Genomic DNA, 15,779 nt, shown 5'->3' with positions numbered 1-15,779 from the left:
GACGACGCAGGTGATACAGCCAGTGACGAGCTGTCCGGAGGGAGCATTTGTGAGCTGGAGCCTTGATTTGTTCCCAATCAGCTGTGCAAGAGGGACTCCATTCTCCTTCCCTTTTCCCCCTGGAAAATGATATTGCAAAATTACTGTAAAAAGAGACGATCAAGCCCTGGCCGGTTTGGCTTAGCGGTTAGAGCATCGGCCTGCGGTCCGGAGAGACCCGGGTTCGGTTCCCGCCAAGGGCATGTACCTCGGTTGCAGTTTGTCCCCGGCCCTGGTTGGTCGTGCGGGTGGCAGCCACTCGATGTGTCCCTTTCACATCGATGTTTCTCTCTCTCTCTTCCTCTCTCTCCCTCCCACTCTATCTGTACAAAAAATGGAAAAATGTCCTCGGGTGAGGATAAAAAAAAAAAGAGAGACGATCAAAAAATGCGTCATAGTGGAATAGCAATTATGAATACAAATTGTGGTATTTCTGGATTTTGGGATGTTTGTGCCATTAGTCAATTTAAAAAAAGTTTAATTTGTCGTGTGTTCTCTTCTCATTCTGAGTAAACACGTATCTAATCTTATCATAATAAATTAACATGTTTTTTCTTATTGAACACCCCGTGGACTTTGGGCTGGCACACCTGGCCGGGCTCAGCATCACATTCACAGGGCCCACCTGGCTGCCGGGGAGGCCTAGCTGCAAAAGGCAAACAAGTTTTTGGCAAGTGGGAGCCTCTTCATGGCCTAAGGACACAAAGGCCTCCTCAGGAAGGAGGCCAGTCAAGAAGGCCTGCTCACCAAAAGCCACCACTGAGAGGGTGACAGGACACCCTGCTTGGAGGAGGGTGTGTGTGCCTCTGGTGCAGACACAGGGGCCTCGGTACACCAGATCCTGTACTTGGGAATTCTGTTCGCCCGCATGTATCTGTAACCTCACACTCGAGAGTTGTGGCACTCTTGAGGTCGCGAGGGACATGCGAAGCACTGTGAAAACACTGAGTTGCCCCATACCTGTGTCCCCTGAGATGGGCCGAGGCGACACCTGGCCTCTGGTTCAGCTCGGACTGGAAACAGGTATCCTTTCTGCCATCTACTTAACGCTACATGTTCTGCATCTCTGTGCTTTTCCTTGGTGATTCACTGCTTACAATGGCCCCACGCCTGGTGCTAAAGTCCTAAGTGCAGGAGGCCAGGACACGCCATTTGGAGAAAATCTGTGTGTCCGACAGCTTGTTAGGCTGAGACAGTGCCGCTGGCTGAGCTCAGGGTTCACGGGCCAACGATGTGTGTTCAATGTGTGACTGTGACCGGACTAAGGGCAGGTTCAGGATGGTGGGTGGTGCCCAGGAGACAGGTGGAGAGGAGTGGACCCAGGAGCTCACAGCCATTTGGCTTGAGGTTCAGGAAAGGGGAAGAAGTGGGCAGTGAGTTGAGTATTCAGAGTCAGAGACTCAGATTCATATCACAAAGGCACTGTCTGAGGAAGCCCATGGAAAGGGGTACTTTTCCTTTCCTCGACTGCTCCCCCTCCCCCCATAGGGCTTTCACACCTTATTTTCCCCTGCCTGGATGCCCCGCCCCCTGCCTCCAGCCAGCTCCTCCTGGTCACTCAGAACTGGTGCCTCTGTCCAGCACAGGCACCAAGACAGCAGGTGCCATTTCTAGGCTTGTTTTTTAGTTTGTTGTCTGTCTGCCCAGAATTCACCTCCAGGGGGGCAGGGATGCCAGCCCAGAGCCCCAGGCCCATAAACACTCAGTGAACACTTTCTAGAAAAATGACGAACCTTTCCAGGATTGGAGGGGTGGGGGGTCTCTGCCCTCCTTCTCAGGGGTCTGCTCCTCTATGTCTTCAGACCTGGTCCCTGGCATCCCCTCTCTCTCCAGAGTCCACTCCTGGAATCCCCTCTGCCTCCCTCCGAGGCCCTACCAGCAGGTGGGGCACAGTGCCAGGCATTTCCTGTGCAGCGTTTGGGGTCATTACACCCTTTCCTGGGACATTATCGTCCCCTGCCCCGGTTTCTTCTCCTCTGGTATCCTGGGGCCCCGCCCTCGCCGGCACCCAGGAGAGCCAGCCTCTCCAAGGACCTGCAGTTCATGCTCGTCCTGCCGGGGTCGCGGCCTGGCTGGAAGGCAGCCAGCCCACAACTCAGCAAGGACCAGGCAGGACCCCAGCAAGCCCCTTGGCCCACGACGCCCGGCGCGGCCACTGGCACTGCAGTTCGCGGTCAGGCTCACAGGAACAGGGGCCCTGGAGTGCTGGCAGGCGACAGGGCAAGATGACCGTGTGGACACGTCCCCAGCGCCGCCTGGACAAGACAATGCTGTGCGTGCTGGGGTCGTCCCTCCGCAGGGTCGGGTGCCCAGCGGGCAGGGATGGGGGCGGGATCCACTGCGGTCCTAGGAGCGCAGTGGGAGCGGGGTTTCCTATCCGGCAGGGGTTCAGGACTGCCCGAGATAAGAACGGGAGGCCAGGGCCCAGAGCGAGGTACGCCGGCCTCTGGGACTTCCCACGGGAGAACGGATGGGAGGGAGCTCCTGTAAGGCCATCCATGAACAGACGAGGCAGCAACGTATGGGCGGGCTGAAGGTGCTGGCCGGCGCTGGCCGGGAGCATCAGTCCCGGCTTGCGGTGAGGACTGGGGGTGCTGCGGACAGGGAGGGAGGGTCCACGCGTCCGAAGACCCCAGGGCCGTCTCCATCGCCCTCTTCTTCCACCCTGGAGCCCCGGGCTGTGCCGCGCGCGCGCTGGGTCACCCTGCGCAACCGCGAGCCGCAAGGCAGGATCCTGGGACCGCGTGGGAGGTGTCCGTCTGCGCAGGCGCGCGCCTGAACGCCGCAGGTGCAGTCGCCTCGGTTGGTGTCGCGACGTCGTGTGCGGGGAGCCGAGTCTGGCTCCGGTTTCGGGCTCTCGGCCAGAGGCCGCCGTACCCATCCTCCTGGCCGTCCCACCGGGACCCCAGCGATGCAGCCCACCCAGCCTCCCGCCCCACAGGCCCCGCCCCCGTCCAGGGGCCGGCCCCACGCCAGCCCCCTCCCCTCAGGCCCACCTCGATAGGACCCGCTCCCCCAGGCCCCGCCCCAGGGCCCTCGGCCCCGCCCCTGCAGGCCTCACTTCCCGCATCAGCCCCGCCCCCAGCCCTATCTCTTGCCGGCCCCGCCCTGTATCCCGGCCCGGCCCCGCCCCACATGCCGCACCTCGCTCGGCCTCGCCATCCAGCCCCGCGCGCCGCCCCGCCCGGCTGGGGCCCGAGAGTGCGCGCCTGCGCAGTGGAGCGGGCGCAGTCGGAAGCCCGGCGCGGACTGCGGGCACAGCCGGGACCACGGCCTCCCTCGGCGCAACGCGGATCCGGCTCTCGCCCGCCGCCGGGGCTCGGGCCGCCCGGGTCGGGGATGGCGGCGGCGGCCGAGCCCGGGGCCCGCGCCTGGCTCGACGGCGGCTCGCCGCGCCCGGGCAGCCCGGCCTCCAGCCCCGATCTGGGCAGTGGAGGCCGCGCTCGGCTGGGGCCGGGGCTGGGGTCCGGGCCGGGGCCGGAGCGGGCAGGGGCCAGGCCCCTGGGCCCCGCTGCGCCGGGCCACAGCTTCCGGAAGGTGACGCTCACCAAGCCCACCTTCTGCCACCTCTGCTCCGACTTCATCTGGGGGCTGGCAGGCTTCCTGTGCGACGGTGAGCGCCGTGACCCCATCGCAGACCGCAGCCCCGGCCGGAGCAGGCGCCGCACCTCCGGCCTCCGCACGCCCGGCCGTGGCTTTCCCACGGGCAGGGGTATGCCGGCCAGAAGTGATGAGGTCCAGCCCTGCCTAGGGCTTGGAGGTGTCTGGTGCCGGCGGTCCCTCCCAGGACTCCCTGGGCTCCCTCACCTGGGTCGGGTCCAACGGGGGGGCCCCCGGTGTGGGGCAGGGTGAGTGAGGTGCAGGTGCAGTGTTGGGGTGAGGCCAGCCCACCCTGAGCAGGCCCGCTCCTCCAGGCAGGGCCGGTCTGGGCCACTGGCTCCTGTGCTCTGGTGCCGGTCCATTCTCGCACAGGGTGCGTGCACTCTGCTGCCCACAGGGGCCTGATTTCTGTGCTGCTCAGGTTCGGACTCCCGGACAGCCCGGCCAGGGCCTGCTATCCCGTTTGGCATGTCCCAACAGGGCTCCCATCCAGCTGCCAACCCACCGACTGGGCCAAAAGTCCCTCCCTCCTCTGGCTCCTGGACAGCCAGTGTGTGAGCTTCCAGGGTTTGCTCTCTAACCCTAACCCTTCCTCAGGGCAGGTGGGGGTGGCAGGGTGGGGAGTTCTCCCCCTCCTCAGGAAGACAAGCCTTTAATTCTGGGGACAGAGGGACGACTAAAGCAGAGGTCTGTAGTGACTTGGTCAGGTCTGGGTAGAGGAGGCTAGACCCCCTCACACAGGATGCTTTCTGCCACAGTAAATGGCATGTTTGTCCTGACCCCAGGGAGCTGACCCAGGTGGCCTGGCCAGTAGGCATGGGAGTGGTTACCCTGGTTTCTCTGTCATATTGGAGACATTGCACTGCCCTGTCTCCCCCCTGGGAGTGCCAGGAAGCTCACCCAAAGTAGGAGACATGTTTGTACAGTCCAACTCAGCTCCAGTCTGAGGCTGGACCCAGGACCCCCGCACAGGTGAGAGGTGGGGAAGGCAGGGTTCCAGTCTGAGGCTGGACCCAGGACCCCCCCCACCCCACCCCCCGCACAGGTGAGAGGTGGGGAAGGCAGGGTTCCAGTCTGAGGCTGGACCCAGGACCCCCCCTCCCCCCGTACAGGTGAGAGGTGGGGAAGGCAGGCTCCAGGTCTGAGGAGCTCAGCTGCTCACTGAAAGAGGCTGGACACAGGGGTGATGTGAGGCCTTTGCTGGGCAGCTATGTGGACACCCAGCTGTTGAGAAGGGGCTGGCGGTCTCAGCAAATAGAGGGGCCTGATAAGGATGTGGGAGGAAGAGGCCCCTCCCCTGCCAGACACCCAGGACATGTGATGTGGGGTGATGGGGTGCTATCTTCATGGACCAGAGGGGGAAGCTGGGCACTGCCTGCCCACAGCTGCTGCCTTCTGTGGTAGAGCTGGTCTGAGTGCCGGGAGGGGAAGCTGACGGGGAGCTCACTGCTGGGCCTCTGTGTCATTCCACTTCTCCGCCCTGAGCCCAGACTGCTTCTGGAATTTTCTGTGAAGCAAGGCCTCGGGCTGCTCTTGCCAGCTGGAGGAGTTCGTCTGCCTCCCTGGAGTGGCTGGGTAGGATGGAGCGGCCTCGAGGTCCCTGGGAGATTTCACCCAAGACTTGGAGAGTTGTCCCTCTGCTACCTGCCTGCTTCCCAGGCCCCTGCAGCCTTGTCCATCCCATCCCGCCCCAGTGGGGCCCCCTTTGGGGCCCCCCATCCTCACAGACATACCCCTGCTGCAAGTGCTACCAGAGGCTGCTCCAGCCACTCTTCCTGAGGTCTCCCCTTTCCTATCATCTTTGGGTCCATCTCACAGCTGAGCCTTAGTCTTGGCGGGCCTTGAAGGATGGGCGGGGGTGCCCCCTTGCTTCCCGGGTGGGCCTTGGGAGCACAGCACAGTCTGAGTGCTCACTGCCTTTAGGGCCCCTGTGTGGTCTACCCCTCTGGATGGGGCAGTTGCAGCCCTCACCAGGCCAGCTGTCTCGCCAGCCTCAGTGAGGTTCTGGCCCATCACAGACTGGCTGTGGGTCTCGGCAGGCACACGGCAGGCGTGTGGGAGTGGTAGTTTGGGGTGTATGCAGCTGTGGATGTGTGAGGGAAGGGTGTTCCTGGCCAAGCCAGTCTGGGAGGATATGCTCAGGTGCCCACCCACCTGCATGCCCCTCACAGAGACCCGGAGAGCTGAGCCTGCATGTGGGGGCAGGGCCACTCCTGGGACACCAGATATGTGATCCAGGATGGTCAGAGCCACCAGGCCCCTGTTCCTTGGGTCTGGGCTCTCTCTGGATGAGGGGTAGGGTGGGGCAGAGGATTAAGGTGTCCCTTTGCACTTCTGCGTATGGGGGAGAGTTTGTTGCTATGGCTTCCTTCTGCCCCCATGACCATGGGGTGGTGGGAACCACTCTTCCCATCATTCCCACTATTGGATGGGGCTGGAGGAAGGCACTGACTCCCCCAAACAGGAATTGGCCCCATCAGCTAAGGCAGAGTGCCCCCACTGTGCTGGTATTCTGCTGTCAGAACACTGGCCCTGCCTCCTGGCCCTCGGAGGTCCGGGCCAAGGTTCCCTCCGCGCGCCAGGCCTGGGGTCCCTCGATTCCTGGGCAGCGCGGGGCTGATTCCTACGGCTTTGCTCCCCAGTCTGCAACTTCATGTCCCACGAGAAGTGCCTGAAGCAGGTGAAGACCCCCTGCAGCAGCGTGGCGCCCAGCCTGGTTCGGGTGCGTGTGAAGTGTGGGCCGCGCGCTGGGTGGGGCGAAGGGGCGGGGCGGCTCTGTGGCAGGCAGAGCTTGGTGCTCAGGCCTCAGGTCGGATGGGCTGGGCTGTGGGCACCGCCTGGGGCTGGGGTGGGAGGGCCTGTTGTGCTAATCTGAGTGAGTTTAGGACTGCACCCCTGCTGTGAGCCCCTCCCCAACCAGCCAGGCCTCCCTTCCACTGCTCCTCACCCCTCCCTCCGCCTTCCCCAGCACTGCCCCTCCTGCCTGTTGGTGGGTGCTCCTCCTGTGTTTCATCGGGGTTGCCCCGAATGTACCACAGAGGAACAGACCTGGGGAAGTGGTCAGTGCCGGGACTTCCTGGTCAGCGCAGCTGGGTGGGGAAGGACCAACAGGGGTGTCCCCCAGCAGAAGGGGCTTTGTGAGATCACTGTGGGGGCTCAGGGCAGCCTCGGCCCTACACAGAGCAGGGCAGTCCCCGGAGAACCCTTCACAGCGCGGTGTAACGTGTGCAGGAGGATCTGGGGGGTGGGGTACTGCAGTGGCCAGGCAGGTGGTGTCGGCGGTGTTGGGAGCTTTCTGGGATGTAGACTGGATGAGGGTGGGGGTGGGGGAGTGGACAGTGGGCCCCAGGCTGAGACTGCTCTGCCCGTCCAGGTTCCTGTGGCCCATTGCTTTGGACCCCGGGGGCTCTACAGACGCAAGTTCTGTGCTGTGTGCCGCAGGGGCCTGGAGGCGCCCGCGCTGCGCTGTGAAGGTACCGCCGACCAGGGCCCTGGTCGCTGCTGCTCAGGGTGCACGGCCAGGCGGCTGGGCAAGGGCGGAGGGGCGGCCGGAGGGGCAGGTGAAAATGTTCTGGGTTCTGGAGCTGCCCGGCTGGGCCGCAGGCACTTCAGGCACCGGGAGCTTAAAGGTAGCGAGGCGAGGGCGGGGCCCAGGCCCAGCTGAGATGGGGGTGAGAAGAGGGCAGGGCCCTGGGGAGCGTCGAGAGGCCCCTAACCCTGCCCGCCCCCCAGTGTGTGAGCTGCACGTTCACCCCGACTGTGTGCCCTTCGCCTGCAGCGACTGCCGCCAGTGCCACCTGGACGGGCACCGGGACCACGTGAGTGCGGAGGGGCGGGCGGCCGGGGCTGGGGTGGCGGAGGGGCCGACCGAGCCTGCTGACGCCCCCCCCCCCCGCAGGACACGCACCACCACCACTGGCGGGAGGGGAACCTGCCCTCGGGTGCGCGCTGCGAGGTCTGTCGGAAGACGTGCGGCTCCTCCGACGTGCTGGCCGGTGTGCGCTGCGAGTGGTGCGGCGTCCAGGTGGGAGGAGGGGCCGCGGGGGCCTGTGGCGCGGGGGGGGGGGGTGTAGTGGAGTCTCCAGGGGGCGGGGCGGGGGTGCCTCCTTTCTATCAGCTCTCCCGTGGTGGCTCTTTCGGGGTGGGGATCCCCGCTGTGCAGAGAGTGGAGGCCGCCGGGGAGCTGGCAGTCCTACCCGGCCCCTGCGGGTCCCTGAGGGCCAGCCTGGACGCGGCCCTGTCCCACCCAGAGGCCCAGGCTCAAGGCCGTGCCCCCCTTAGGCCCACACGGTCTGCTCTGCCGTGCTCGCCCCCGAGTGCACGTTCGGGCGCCTGCGCACCATGGTCCTGCCCCCGGTGTGCGTGCGCCTGCTGTCCCGCAACTTCAGCAAGACGCACTGCTTCCGCATCTCGGAGAGCGCGGTCCCCGAGCCGGGTGAGCGGGGTGTGGGCGGCTGGCAGGTGCGCCTGGGGGGGCCGGACCGAGTGAGTGGCCCTGTGTGTATCCCACAGGCGAGGGGGACTGCAGCCTGGATGGAAGCACCCCCGCCAGCCCGGGCAGAGAGGTGCCGGTGCCCGAGTCCAGTAGGTGCCCCCTAGCCGCTGCCCAGCCCCCCACCCCGCCCCCCACCCAGTTCAGACCCGCATCCTGCGGGTTCACACCCACTTCGCTCTGGCCCAGACAAGCAGACTCTGAAGGTCTTTGACGGCAGCGATGCTGTTCATCGCAACCACTTTCGCGTCGTCAGCGTCCCCCGCCTGGCCAGGAGTGAGGAGGTGCTGGTAAGAGGGGCCCCCACAGGCGGCGGCAGGGCCCGTCCAGCGGGCGCCCTGCACTCCCGCCTCCCTCCTCGCCCGCCCGCAGGAGGCAGCGCTGCGAGCCTACTACATCACGGAGGACCCGCGCGGCTTCGAGCTGCAGGCGCTCCCCGCCGCGCTGCAGGCTGGCGACCCCGACCCCGAGGCCAGGGGAAAGGCTCAGAGGGGCAGGACTTTGGAGGAGGAGGGGAGCAGGGGCCCCAGGTCCCGAGAGGTAGCTCCTGAGGCCTGGATCATCCGCACTCTGCCTCGAACCCAGGACATCCTGAAGGTCTACCCAGCTTGGCTCAAGTGAGACCCAGGCTCCAGGCATAGGGTCTGGGAGGGGTTGGGGGTTTGGGCAGTTGGCCCAAGCTCCTGAGCTTGTCCCCTGCAGGGTGGGTGTGGCCTACGTGTCCATTTGTGTGACTCCGGAGAGCACTGTGAAGACCGTGGTGACAGAGGTCCTCCCGATGCTCGGGCGCCAGGTATGTACATGGCCTGCCTTGGTCCCAGCCACCATGGGCCGGCAGCTGTCCCAGTCCTGTGTGGGTGCCCCGGCTGGATGTCCTGGGGAGGTGGGGGTTGGGCCAAGCCTGATACCCCCACTCTGCCCCCACAGGCCGAGGGTCCCGAGAACTTCCAGCTGGTGGAGGTGCTCATGGGCAGCAGGCAAGGTGAGTGGGTGGCCTGCAACCGATGCCCCAACCAGTCTGCCCCTTGGTGCCCTGGGGCGTTGGGGCAGCTGTCTGAAGAGGTGGCACAGTGCCCAGTGCTGATGGCTGTGCCTCTCGCCCTGTAGTGCAGCGGACAGTGCTGGCAGATGAAGAGTTTTTGCTCAACCGGCTTCGAGACATCCGGCAGGTCAGTGGGTGTGGACTCTGGCCCCTGGGAGCTGCTGGCCTTTGGCCATGGCCTCTGTCTCATAGACAAGGGCCCCCATGGCCACCAGGTGGGCAGCTGACCATCCTGGCCAGCATTGCCTCCCTCTCAGGCCTGGCAGGTCCATCTGCCTCCTAACAGGTCACCTGTTCCTTGAAGATGGGGTTTTGGGCCCAGAGCCCCTGAGTCCCTGAGGGGAATAAAAAAAGGAAGCCTGTGCCTTCCGTCCTCCCCTCTTCTTCCCAGAGCTCCCTTTTGGGTGTGGGTGGAGGGGCCTAGCGTGGGTGCTGCCCTGTGCTCTGCTCAGCGCCACTCCGCCCCCTCCCCACAGACATCCCTGCGGCAGATGAATCAAACACGCTTCTACGTGGCTGAGCGCAGGGCCGTGCTCCCCCGCGTCTCCCTGTTCGTTGGTGGCCTGCCTCCCGGCCTGTCCCCCCAGGAGTATGGCAGCCTGCTGGATGAGGCTGTGGCCACCAAAGGTGTGACCACCTGGGCTGTCCTGAGGCTGCTGGCTGCAGGCTACCAGGGATGGAGGGGGCCCCTGAGACAGACCATGGGGGCTGCTGGATGAGGCCAGGTCTCCCTACTCCCCCGTTACCCAGCTGGTTCCCCACCCAGTGGGTTGGTCCTCAGCTCCAGGGCCCAGACTGCAACAACCCCTCTGAGGGGCTTTGAGCCTCCTGAGGTCTACTATGTCTTCTTTGCTCTAGGCTCTGGGAGGGGGGGAAGTGGGGAGGGGAGGGGGCTGTGCCTGTGGTTGAGGGGTGGCCCTTGCTGAGGTGGTTGGCCTTGTCCCGTGGTGTGAAGTTTCCCCTGAACAAAGGCTGGGGGGCTGCTGAGCTGGTGGGCCAGCCCTGGGGAGCCGGGGCCTCTGCTCTGCCTCTCCTCCGCCTCCCCGACCGCTCACATGTCTTTGCAGCTGGCCTGGTGTCCCTGAGCCACACCTATTCCTCGCAAGGTGAGCCACCCCACCCACTCTAGGGCAGAGGCTGCTCCCCGCAGTTAGAGGGCAGGGCCCCACCCTTCCTGCCTCAGTGCCAACCAGCTCGTGTTTAGACCCGACTTCTCTCAGGAACCACGGGTGAGGGAAAGTGTTCTGTTTCCTGGCCCGAGGGGTTGATGCTTTGCTGAACCGTCTGCCCCGGGTTCACCTCCTCCTGGTGGAAAACGTCAAATCCACCAGAAGTGGGAGAACGGCACCTCGAGCCCTTCTGTGGGTCCTCGGCGGTTACCAGTCCTCCATGCCGGTGGGCTCGTCCCCGTGGGTCGGGGGCTCAGTGGGCCGGGAGTGAGGGTGTGCCCTGTTGCTCCGTCCTGCGTCCTGGTGGCCTCCCTCACACCCACCTACCCGTCCTGTCTCTGTGAAGTTGTGAAGTCTCCCCCAGGGGTGGGGGTCCTGCACCGGGTGGATGCCCATGGAGGGGCTGACCGGAAACTGGCCGAGGCCTGAGCTCACGGCCCACACGTCCCAGGTGCTGTGGTGCTGGAGGTGGCCTGCTTCGCAGAGGCCGAGCGGCTGTGCATGCTGGTCAGGGACACAGTGGTACACAGCCGGCTGCTGACGGCCCTCGTGCTCCCGGACGTGTTGGTGAGTGGGAACCGGGGCCCGGGGGGACGAGGCTTCCACTCCTGGATCTAACACTCGGGCGTCTGCCACACACGCCTGGTTCACCTGCGTGAGAGGCCTGCATGGACCGTGAGGACTCCCCACAGGCCCTTGCCCTCTCCTGGGACACCGGGCCTGGCCTCGTCCCCTGTCCAGCAGACTTGTGGGACCCCTGCTTGCGCCCTTGGTCACCTTGGCCAGCAGGTGGCACTCTAACCAGACACGGTCCAGAAGACCCAGCATTGCCTGGAGGAAGGGAGCTTGGTGGCCAGCCTGGGGCGAGGGTGGGCTCTGCTGTGGGCACAGCTTGGGTCTGGGCAGGGAGAGGGGCCAGTGCTGGTCTCGGCCCTGTGGCCCAGGGCCCCCAGGTGTCTGTGGCTGCTCTGCTCCTGGCCCTGGCCTGACCCAGGGGAAGCAGGATGACAGCTGAGTGAGCTCAGGATCTGTGCCCCAGTGGGTGACGCCTGCAGGACCCCTTGCCCCGCCCCACCCTGAGCCAGCTCAGGAAGGGTGCCCCACCAGAGGATGCAGCCGAAGGTCAGGGCCCTGTCACCCAGCGCCCGGGGCAGAGCGGGCGGTGGTGCTGATGACTCAAACTTCCTCCCTCCTGGCAGTCACCTGCCTCGGGTGGGCAGGTGCCTGCAGGCAGCCCTGCTCTGTGGGTCACGTCACCCCAAGTGTTTCTTGCCCTTGGGCCATGGCTACTGTGCTTGTGCCCAACCTGTATGTCTCCTGTCAACCAGCAACCTCATTGTAGGGATCCCAACCCCCAGTCTTGTCTTTGCCTGTGGGGATCCCCCAGCCTCCTGCCCACTGTCTCCTGGGCACTGTGTTTTGGAGATTGGGTAGGAGGGCCTTCATCCTGAGCCTGAGGGGAGGTATGTGGCTCCTGGCTGCCATGTGAGTGGGCGGGGCCCTGGGAGCCGCATCCTCTCAGGCTTTGTACCAGCTGGCTCCCAGAGGGGCGGGGGGGCCCCATCCTGGGCTTGTGGCTGCACGGATGACGGGGTGAGGTCTCGGGGACGCGTGTCAGTGGCTGTGTGTCGGGCTGTGGGCCCGGAGCTCCAGGCTGGCGGCCGCATGTTGGCCCTGTCGGCCAGAGGCTTGTTGGTGCCCCCTCTGCCTTGGGGGTATCCCTACAGGCCAGTGACAAACTGGGGATGCTTTGTGGCCCCTGAGACTTCCTCAGGAAGGGCTGCCCCAGGTGGGCCCAGGGCTGGGTGCGGCCACTGCCCAGGTAGTGCGGTGGGGGAGGCACCTGCCCTGACTCCGCCCTGTCTGTCAGCACACGAAGCTGCCTGCAGACTGCCGGCCCCTCCTCGTGTTTGTGAACCCCAAGAGTGGGGGCCTCAAGGGCCGTGACCTACTCTGCAGTTTCCGGAAGTTGCTGAACCCTCACCAGGTCTTTGAGCTGACCAATGGGGGGCCTCTTCCCGGGTGAGTCGGGGGGGGGGGCCCTGCCATAGGGTTCACAGCCTGGCAGCCCTTCAAGGGGTTTTCACACACCTGTCGACAGGCTGGTGGGACTCGGTTGGGGTTTGGTGTGGGAAACCTCAAGGGCCGCCTCGGGTGGGGTGAGCTGTGCCCGTCCCATCTGGGGTCTCAACCGCCTGCCCCACGTGCCGCGTGGCTGTGGCTGGAGGCAGACCGCCCGTCCCCGTCCCCAGGCTCCACGTGTTCTCCCAGGTGCCTTGCTTCCGGGTGCTGGTGTGCGGCGGGGATGGCACTGTGGGCTGGGTGCTGGCTGCCCTGGAGGAGATGCGGCACCGGCTGGCCTGCCCAGAGCCTTCCGTGGCCATCCTGCCCCTGGGCACAGGTGGGTCAGCCATTGAGTCGGGAGGCGGGGCCTTGGGACTCATCCCTTCCTGCATCGTGTGTCACTTGAGGCCCAGGGTGGGAGGCGTGTGGAGAGTCAGCCTGCTCTCACCGCCCCCAGGGAATGACCTTGGCCGGGTCCTCCGCTGGGGGGCGGGCTACAGCGGAGAGGACCCTTTCTCGGTGTTGGTGTCTGTGGACGAGGCGGATGCTGTGCTCATGGACCGCTGGACCATCCTGCTGGATGCCCAGGAGGCCAGCGGTGCGGAGAACAGTGTGGCGGACCTGGAGCCCCCCAAGGTACGTGTGCCCGGGGAAGGTGTGGCGGCCTTGGGGCCCTGTGGGGGACTCTTATCCGTTATGAGGGGAAGTTGAGGCTCAGAGCAGTGACTGCCGAGTGGGCCCAGGGCTGGCCGAGAGCCTGCTGGCAGCCATGCTGCCTCCCCGGTGCTGGTGGTTATGAAGCAGGGCAGCCACCACACAGGCAGCTCCAGCAGGGGTGCAGCTGGGTGGAGACGGGAGGCTGGACCCAGCTTGGGAAGGTGGGAGCACCTGGAGGGCTGATGGGAGGACCCTTCTTGTCCCCAGATTGTGCAGATGAGCAACTACTGCGGGATCGGCATCGACGCGGAGCTCAGCCTGGACTTCCACCAGGCTCGAGAGGAGGAGCCCAGCAAGTTCACGAGCAGGTGCTGCCCTGGGGCCACAGAAGTTGGGGCTGACCTAGGCCGCAGAGGCTGGCGCCACCCTGGTGACAGCTTGCATCCTGGGAACGCACCAGCAGGAATTGGTGGTGGTGCTGGCACCTGGGGCTGCTTTAGGAGAGCCCCCACCCCGTAACAATAGGCGCACCCTCCTCCGGCAGGTTGCACAACAAAGGTGTGTACGTGCGCGTGGGGCTGCAGAAGATGAGCCAGTCCCGCAGCCTGCACAAGGAGATCCGGCTGCAGGTGGAGCAGCGGGAGGTGGAGCTGCCCAGCATCGAGGGCCTCATCTTCATCAACATCCCCAGGTGCCAGTGGGCGGGGCTCTCGGGGGCTCTGCCTCAGCTGCAGCCTCAGCTCCAGGCTGGTCCTGGCTCGGGTGGGGCTCTGGGCCCCGTGCAGCCTGCACTCACCTGTGCACCCCTCCCTCTCGGCACAGCTGGGGCTCAGGGGCTGACCTGTGGGGTTCCGACAGCGACTCAAGGTTTGAGAAGCCACGAATGGACGACGGGCTGTTGGAGGTGGTGGGGGTGACGGGCGTCATGCACATGGTGAGTGTGGGTGCACGGGTGGGCCGCAGCGTGACATGCCGCCTGCTGAGCCCACCTGCCCTCTCCCCGCCAGGGCCAGGTGCAGGGCGGGCTGCGCTCCGGCATTCGCATTGCCCAGGGCGCCTACTTCCGAGTCACCCTTCTCAAGGCCACACCCGTGCAGGTGGACGGTGAGCCCTGGGTTCAGGCTCCTGGCCACATGATCATCTCCGCTGTGGGCCCGAAGGTGAGTGACTGGGTGAACGTAGGGGCTGAGCCGCTGTGAGGTGGGCTTGGTGCTGGCAGGCTGCAGCTGTGGGGAGGGCGCAGCCCAGGCAGTCCCGCTGGCCCCTTCTTTCCTGACCCTGGGAGGTCCTGTGGCCCCTACAGGTTAGGCTGGCCCTTCAAGAGCACCTGCTTCTCCTCTGGAAATCAGCCCCTGGACCTCAGAGGCTTTTCTGCTGGACAGCGGTGGGACTTGAGGCCCTGCCTCACAGTCAGTCATGTGGCCCCCACTCGGCCTCCTATGAAGCGGGCTAAGATGGTGTTGCATGTTCTGGGGTCCTTGGCTGGTGGCCTGCCCTCTGACCTCACCCGCCCCGGGACAGGTCCACATGCTCAGGAAGGCCAAGCAGAAGCCCAAGAAGACTGGGACCCCCAAGGATGCCAGAGCAGATGCCTACCCTTGAGGGAGCCCCCAAGTAGAGAATGGCCCCAGAGCGTCTGTGCCGGTCCTGCAGCAGTGGTGGGCAGTGGTGGATGCACCTGTAGCCCTGACCTTGGGGCATTTCTCCCCACATCCCTGCCTCCCAAACAGTGACCTGGGGTGGGCAGGGGCTCCAGCTGGCCCATCCTCTAGTGCCCTTGGAGGGCATGCCTCCCGTCACCCCGGGACCTCCTGTGTCCTTTGGATGGTTCCCAGATGCTCCGACAGAGTAGCTGGCTCTGAGGGTCCCAGGAATGCCCAGCAGACATGGGGCACCCACCTGCCACCAGCTCCTCTGGCTCCTGACCTGTGGCCCAGAAGTGAAGGCCCGGCGGGCTGGGCCAGCACCCCGAGGGTGGAGTTGGTGTCCGAAGGCGGTGGGCTGACATAAGTGCCTGGAAAGGCCCAGAGAAAGTGGTGACAGTGGGAGCGAGGAGGGGCCAGCTTTAATCACCAAGGACAACTCGGCACTTTGCGTCTTGTTTGCCAATGATCAACGTGGCTGTTCCCCGAGTCTGCTTAGCAGACAGGACTTCTCCTCCCCACGGAGACCCACTGGGTGGGTGGCGGCTGACCAGCCCGAGTTCAGACGACCCGCGGAGCCGGTTGCGAACCCCAGGAAGAACCTGAGTGGACGTTCGGTCTGCCTGGGAAGCCTCCTGAGGCCCCAGACGAGGACCCACAAACCCTTGCTGCTCCCCATTGTCCAACCCTGTGCTGGGTCCTTTTGCTGCTAGTGCCTCTGGCAGGGCTGGCCCCTGGCACCCCCAGGGGCTTTGCCCTGAGGTTCGTCCTCAACCTCAGATGTGCCCCTACCCCCAGCTTCTGCCAAAACCGCACTGCCAGTGCGCGATGCCCATCTTGTGTGCCTCCGGACGCGGTTCCTCCGCCCGTCCCTGTGGTGACTGGCCTGCCCTGCAGGCTGCTGCTGAGTGTCTGTGGGCTCTGTCTGTAACTGGTCAGGTGACTGTGTCCTGTGTCAAGTGCGTCTGTGCCCAGAGATGTCTCTGCCACCGTAACTTATGTCTGCCGCAAATACAGTCCGGCACTGCCTTGCTCCGTCTCGCTCCTGTCCGAGGACCGTGCGGGGCGGGGCG

General features: G+C 65.0%; 1 protein-coding gene across 2 annotated transcripts; it reads left to right on the top strand.

Annotated features, from left to right (window-relative positions):
* Positions 1–3,378: 3,378 nt before the first annotated feature.
* DGKQ (diacylglycerol kinase theta) lies at positions 3,379–15,737 on the top strand. Of its 2 annotated transcripts, none has more exons than XM_036280139.1 (23): positions 3,379–3,652; positions 6,282–6,361; positions 7,013–7,112; positions 7,372–7,457; positions 7,538–7,663; positions 7,921–8,074; positions 8,152–8,223; positions 8,321–8,421; positions 8,504–8,748; positions 8,834–8,924; positions 9,059–9,113; positions 9,239–9,300; positions 9,650–9,800; positions 10,241–10,279; positions 10,794–10,909; positions 12,213–12,364; positions 12,595–12,743; positions 12,864–13,042; positions 13,331–13,431; positions 13,608–13,754; positions 13,886–13,997; positions 14,071–14,223; positions 14,585–15,737. In XM_036280139.1, the coding sequence occupies exons 1-23, from the start codon at positions 3,379–3,381 to the stop codon at positions 14,663–14,665; spliced, it is 2,826 nt and encodes a 941-aa protein (XP_036136032.1). In that variant the 3' UTR covers positions 14,666–15,737. The 2 variants fall into 2 exon arrangements, with proteins under 2 accessions (XP_036136032.1, XP_036136023.1); XM_036280130.1 differs by lacking the exon at positions 14,585–15,737 and adding an exon at positions 14,367–14,576.
* Positions 15,738–15,779: the final 42 nt, after the last annotated feature.

This window comes from Molossus molossus, unplaced genomic scaffold (assembly GCF_014108415.1).
Source record: "Molossus molossus isolate mMolMol1 unplaced genomic scaffold, mMolMol1.p scaffold_m16_p_1, whole genome shotgun sequence".
Lineage (NCBI taxonomy): Eukaryota > Metazoa > Chordata > Mammalia > Chiroptera > Molossidae > Molossus > Molossus molossus.
Note: the sequence above shows the minus strand (reverse complement) of the source record. Positions and strands in the feature narration are given on the sequence as shown.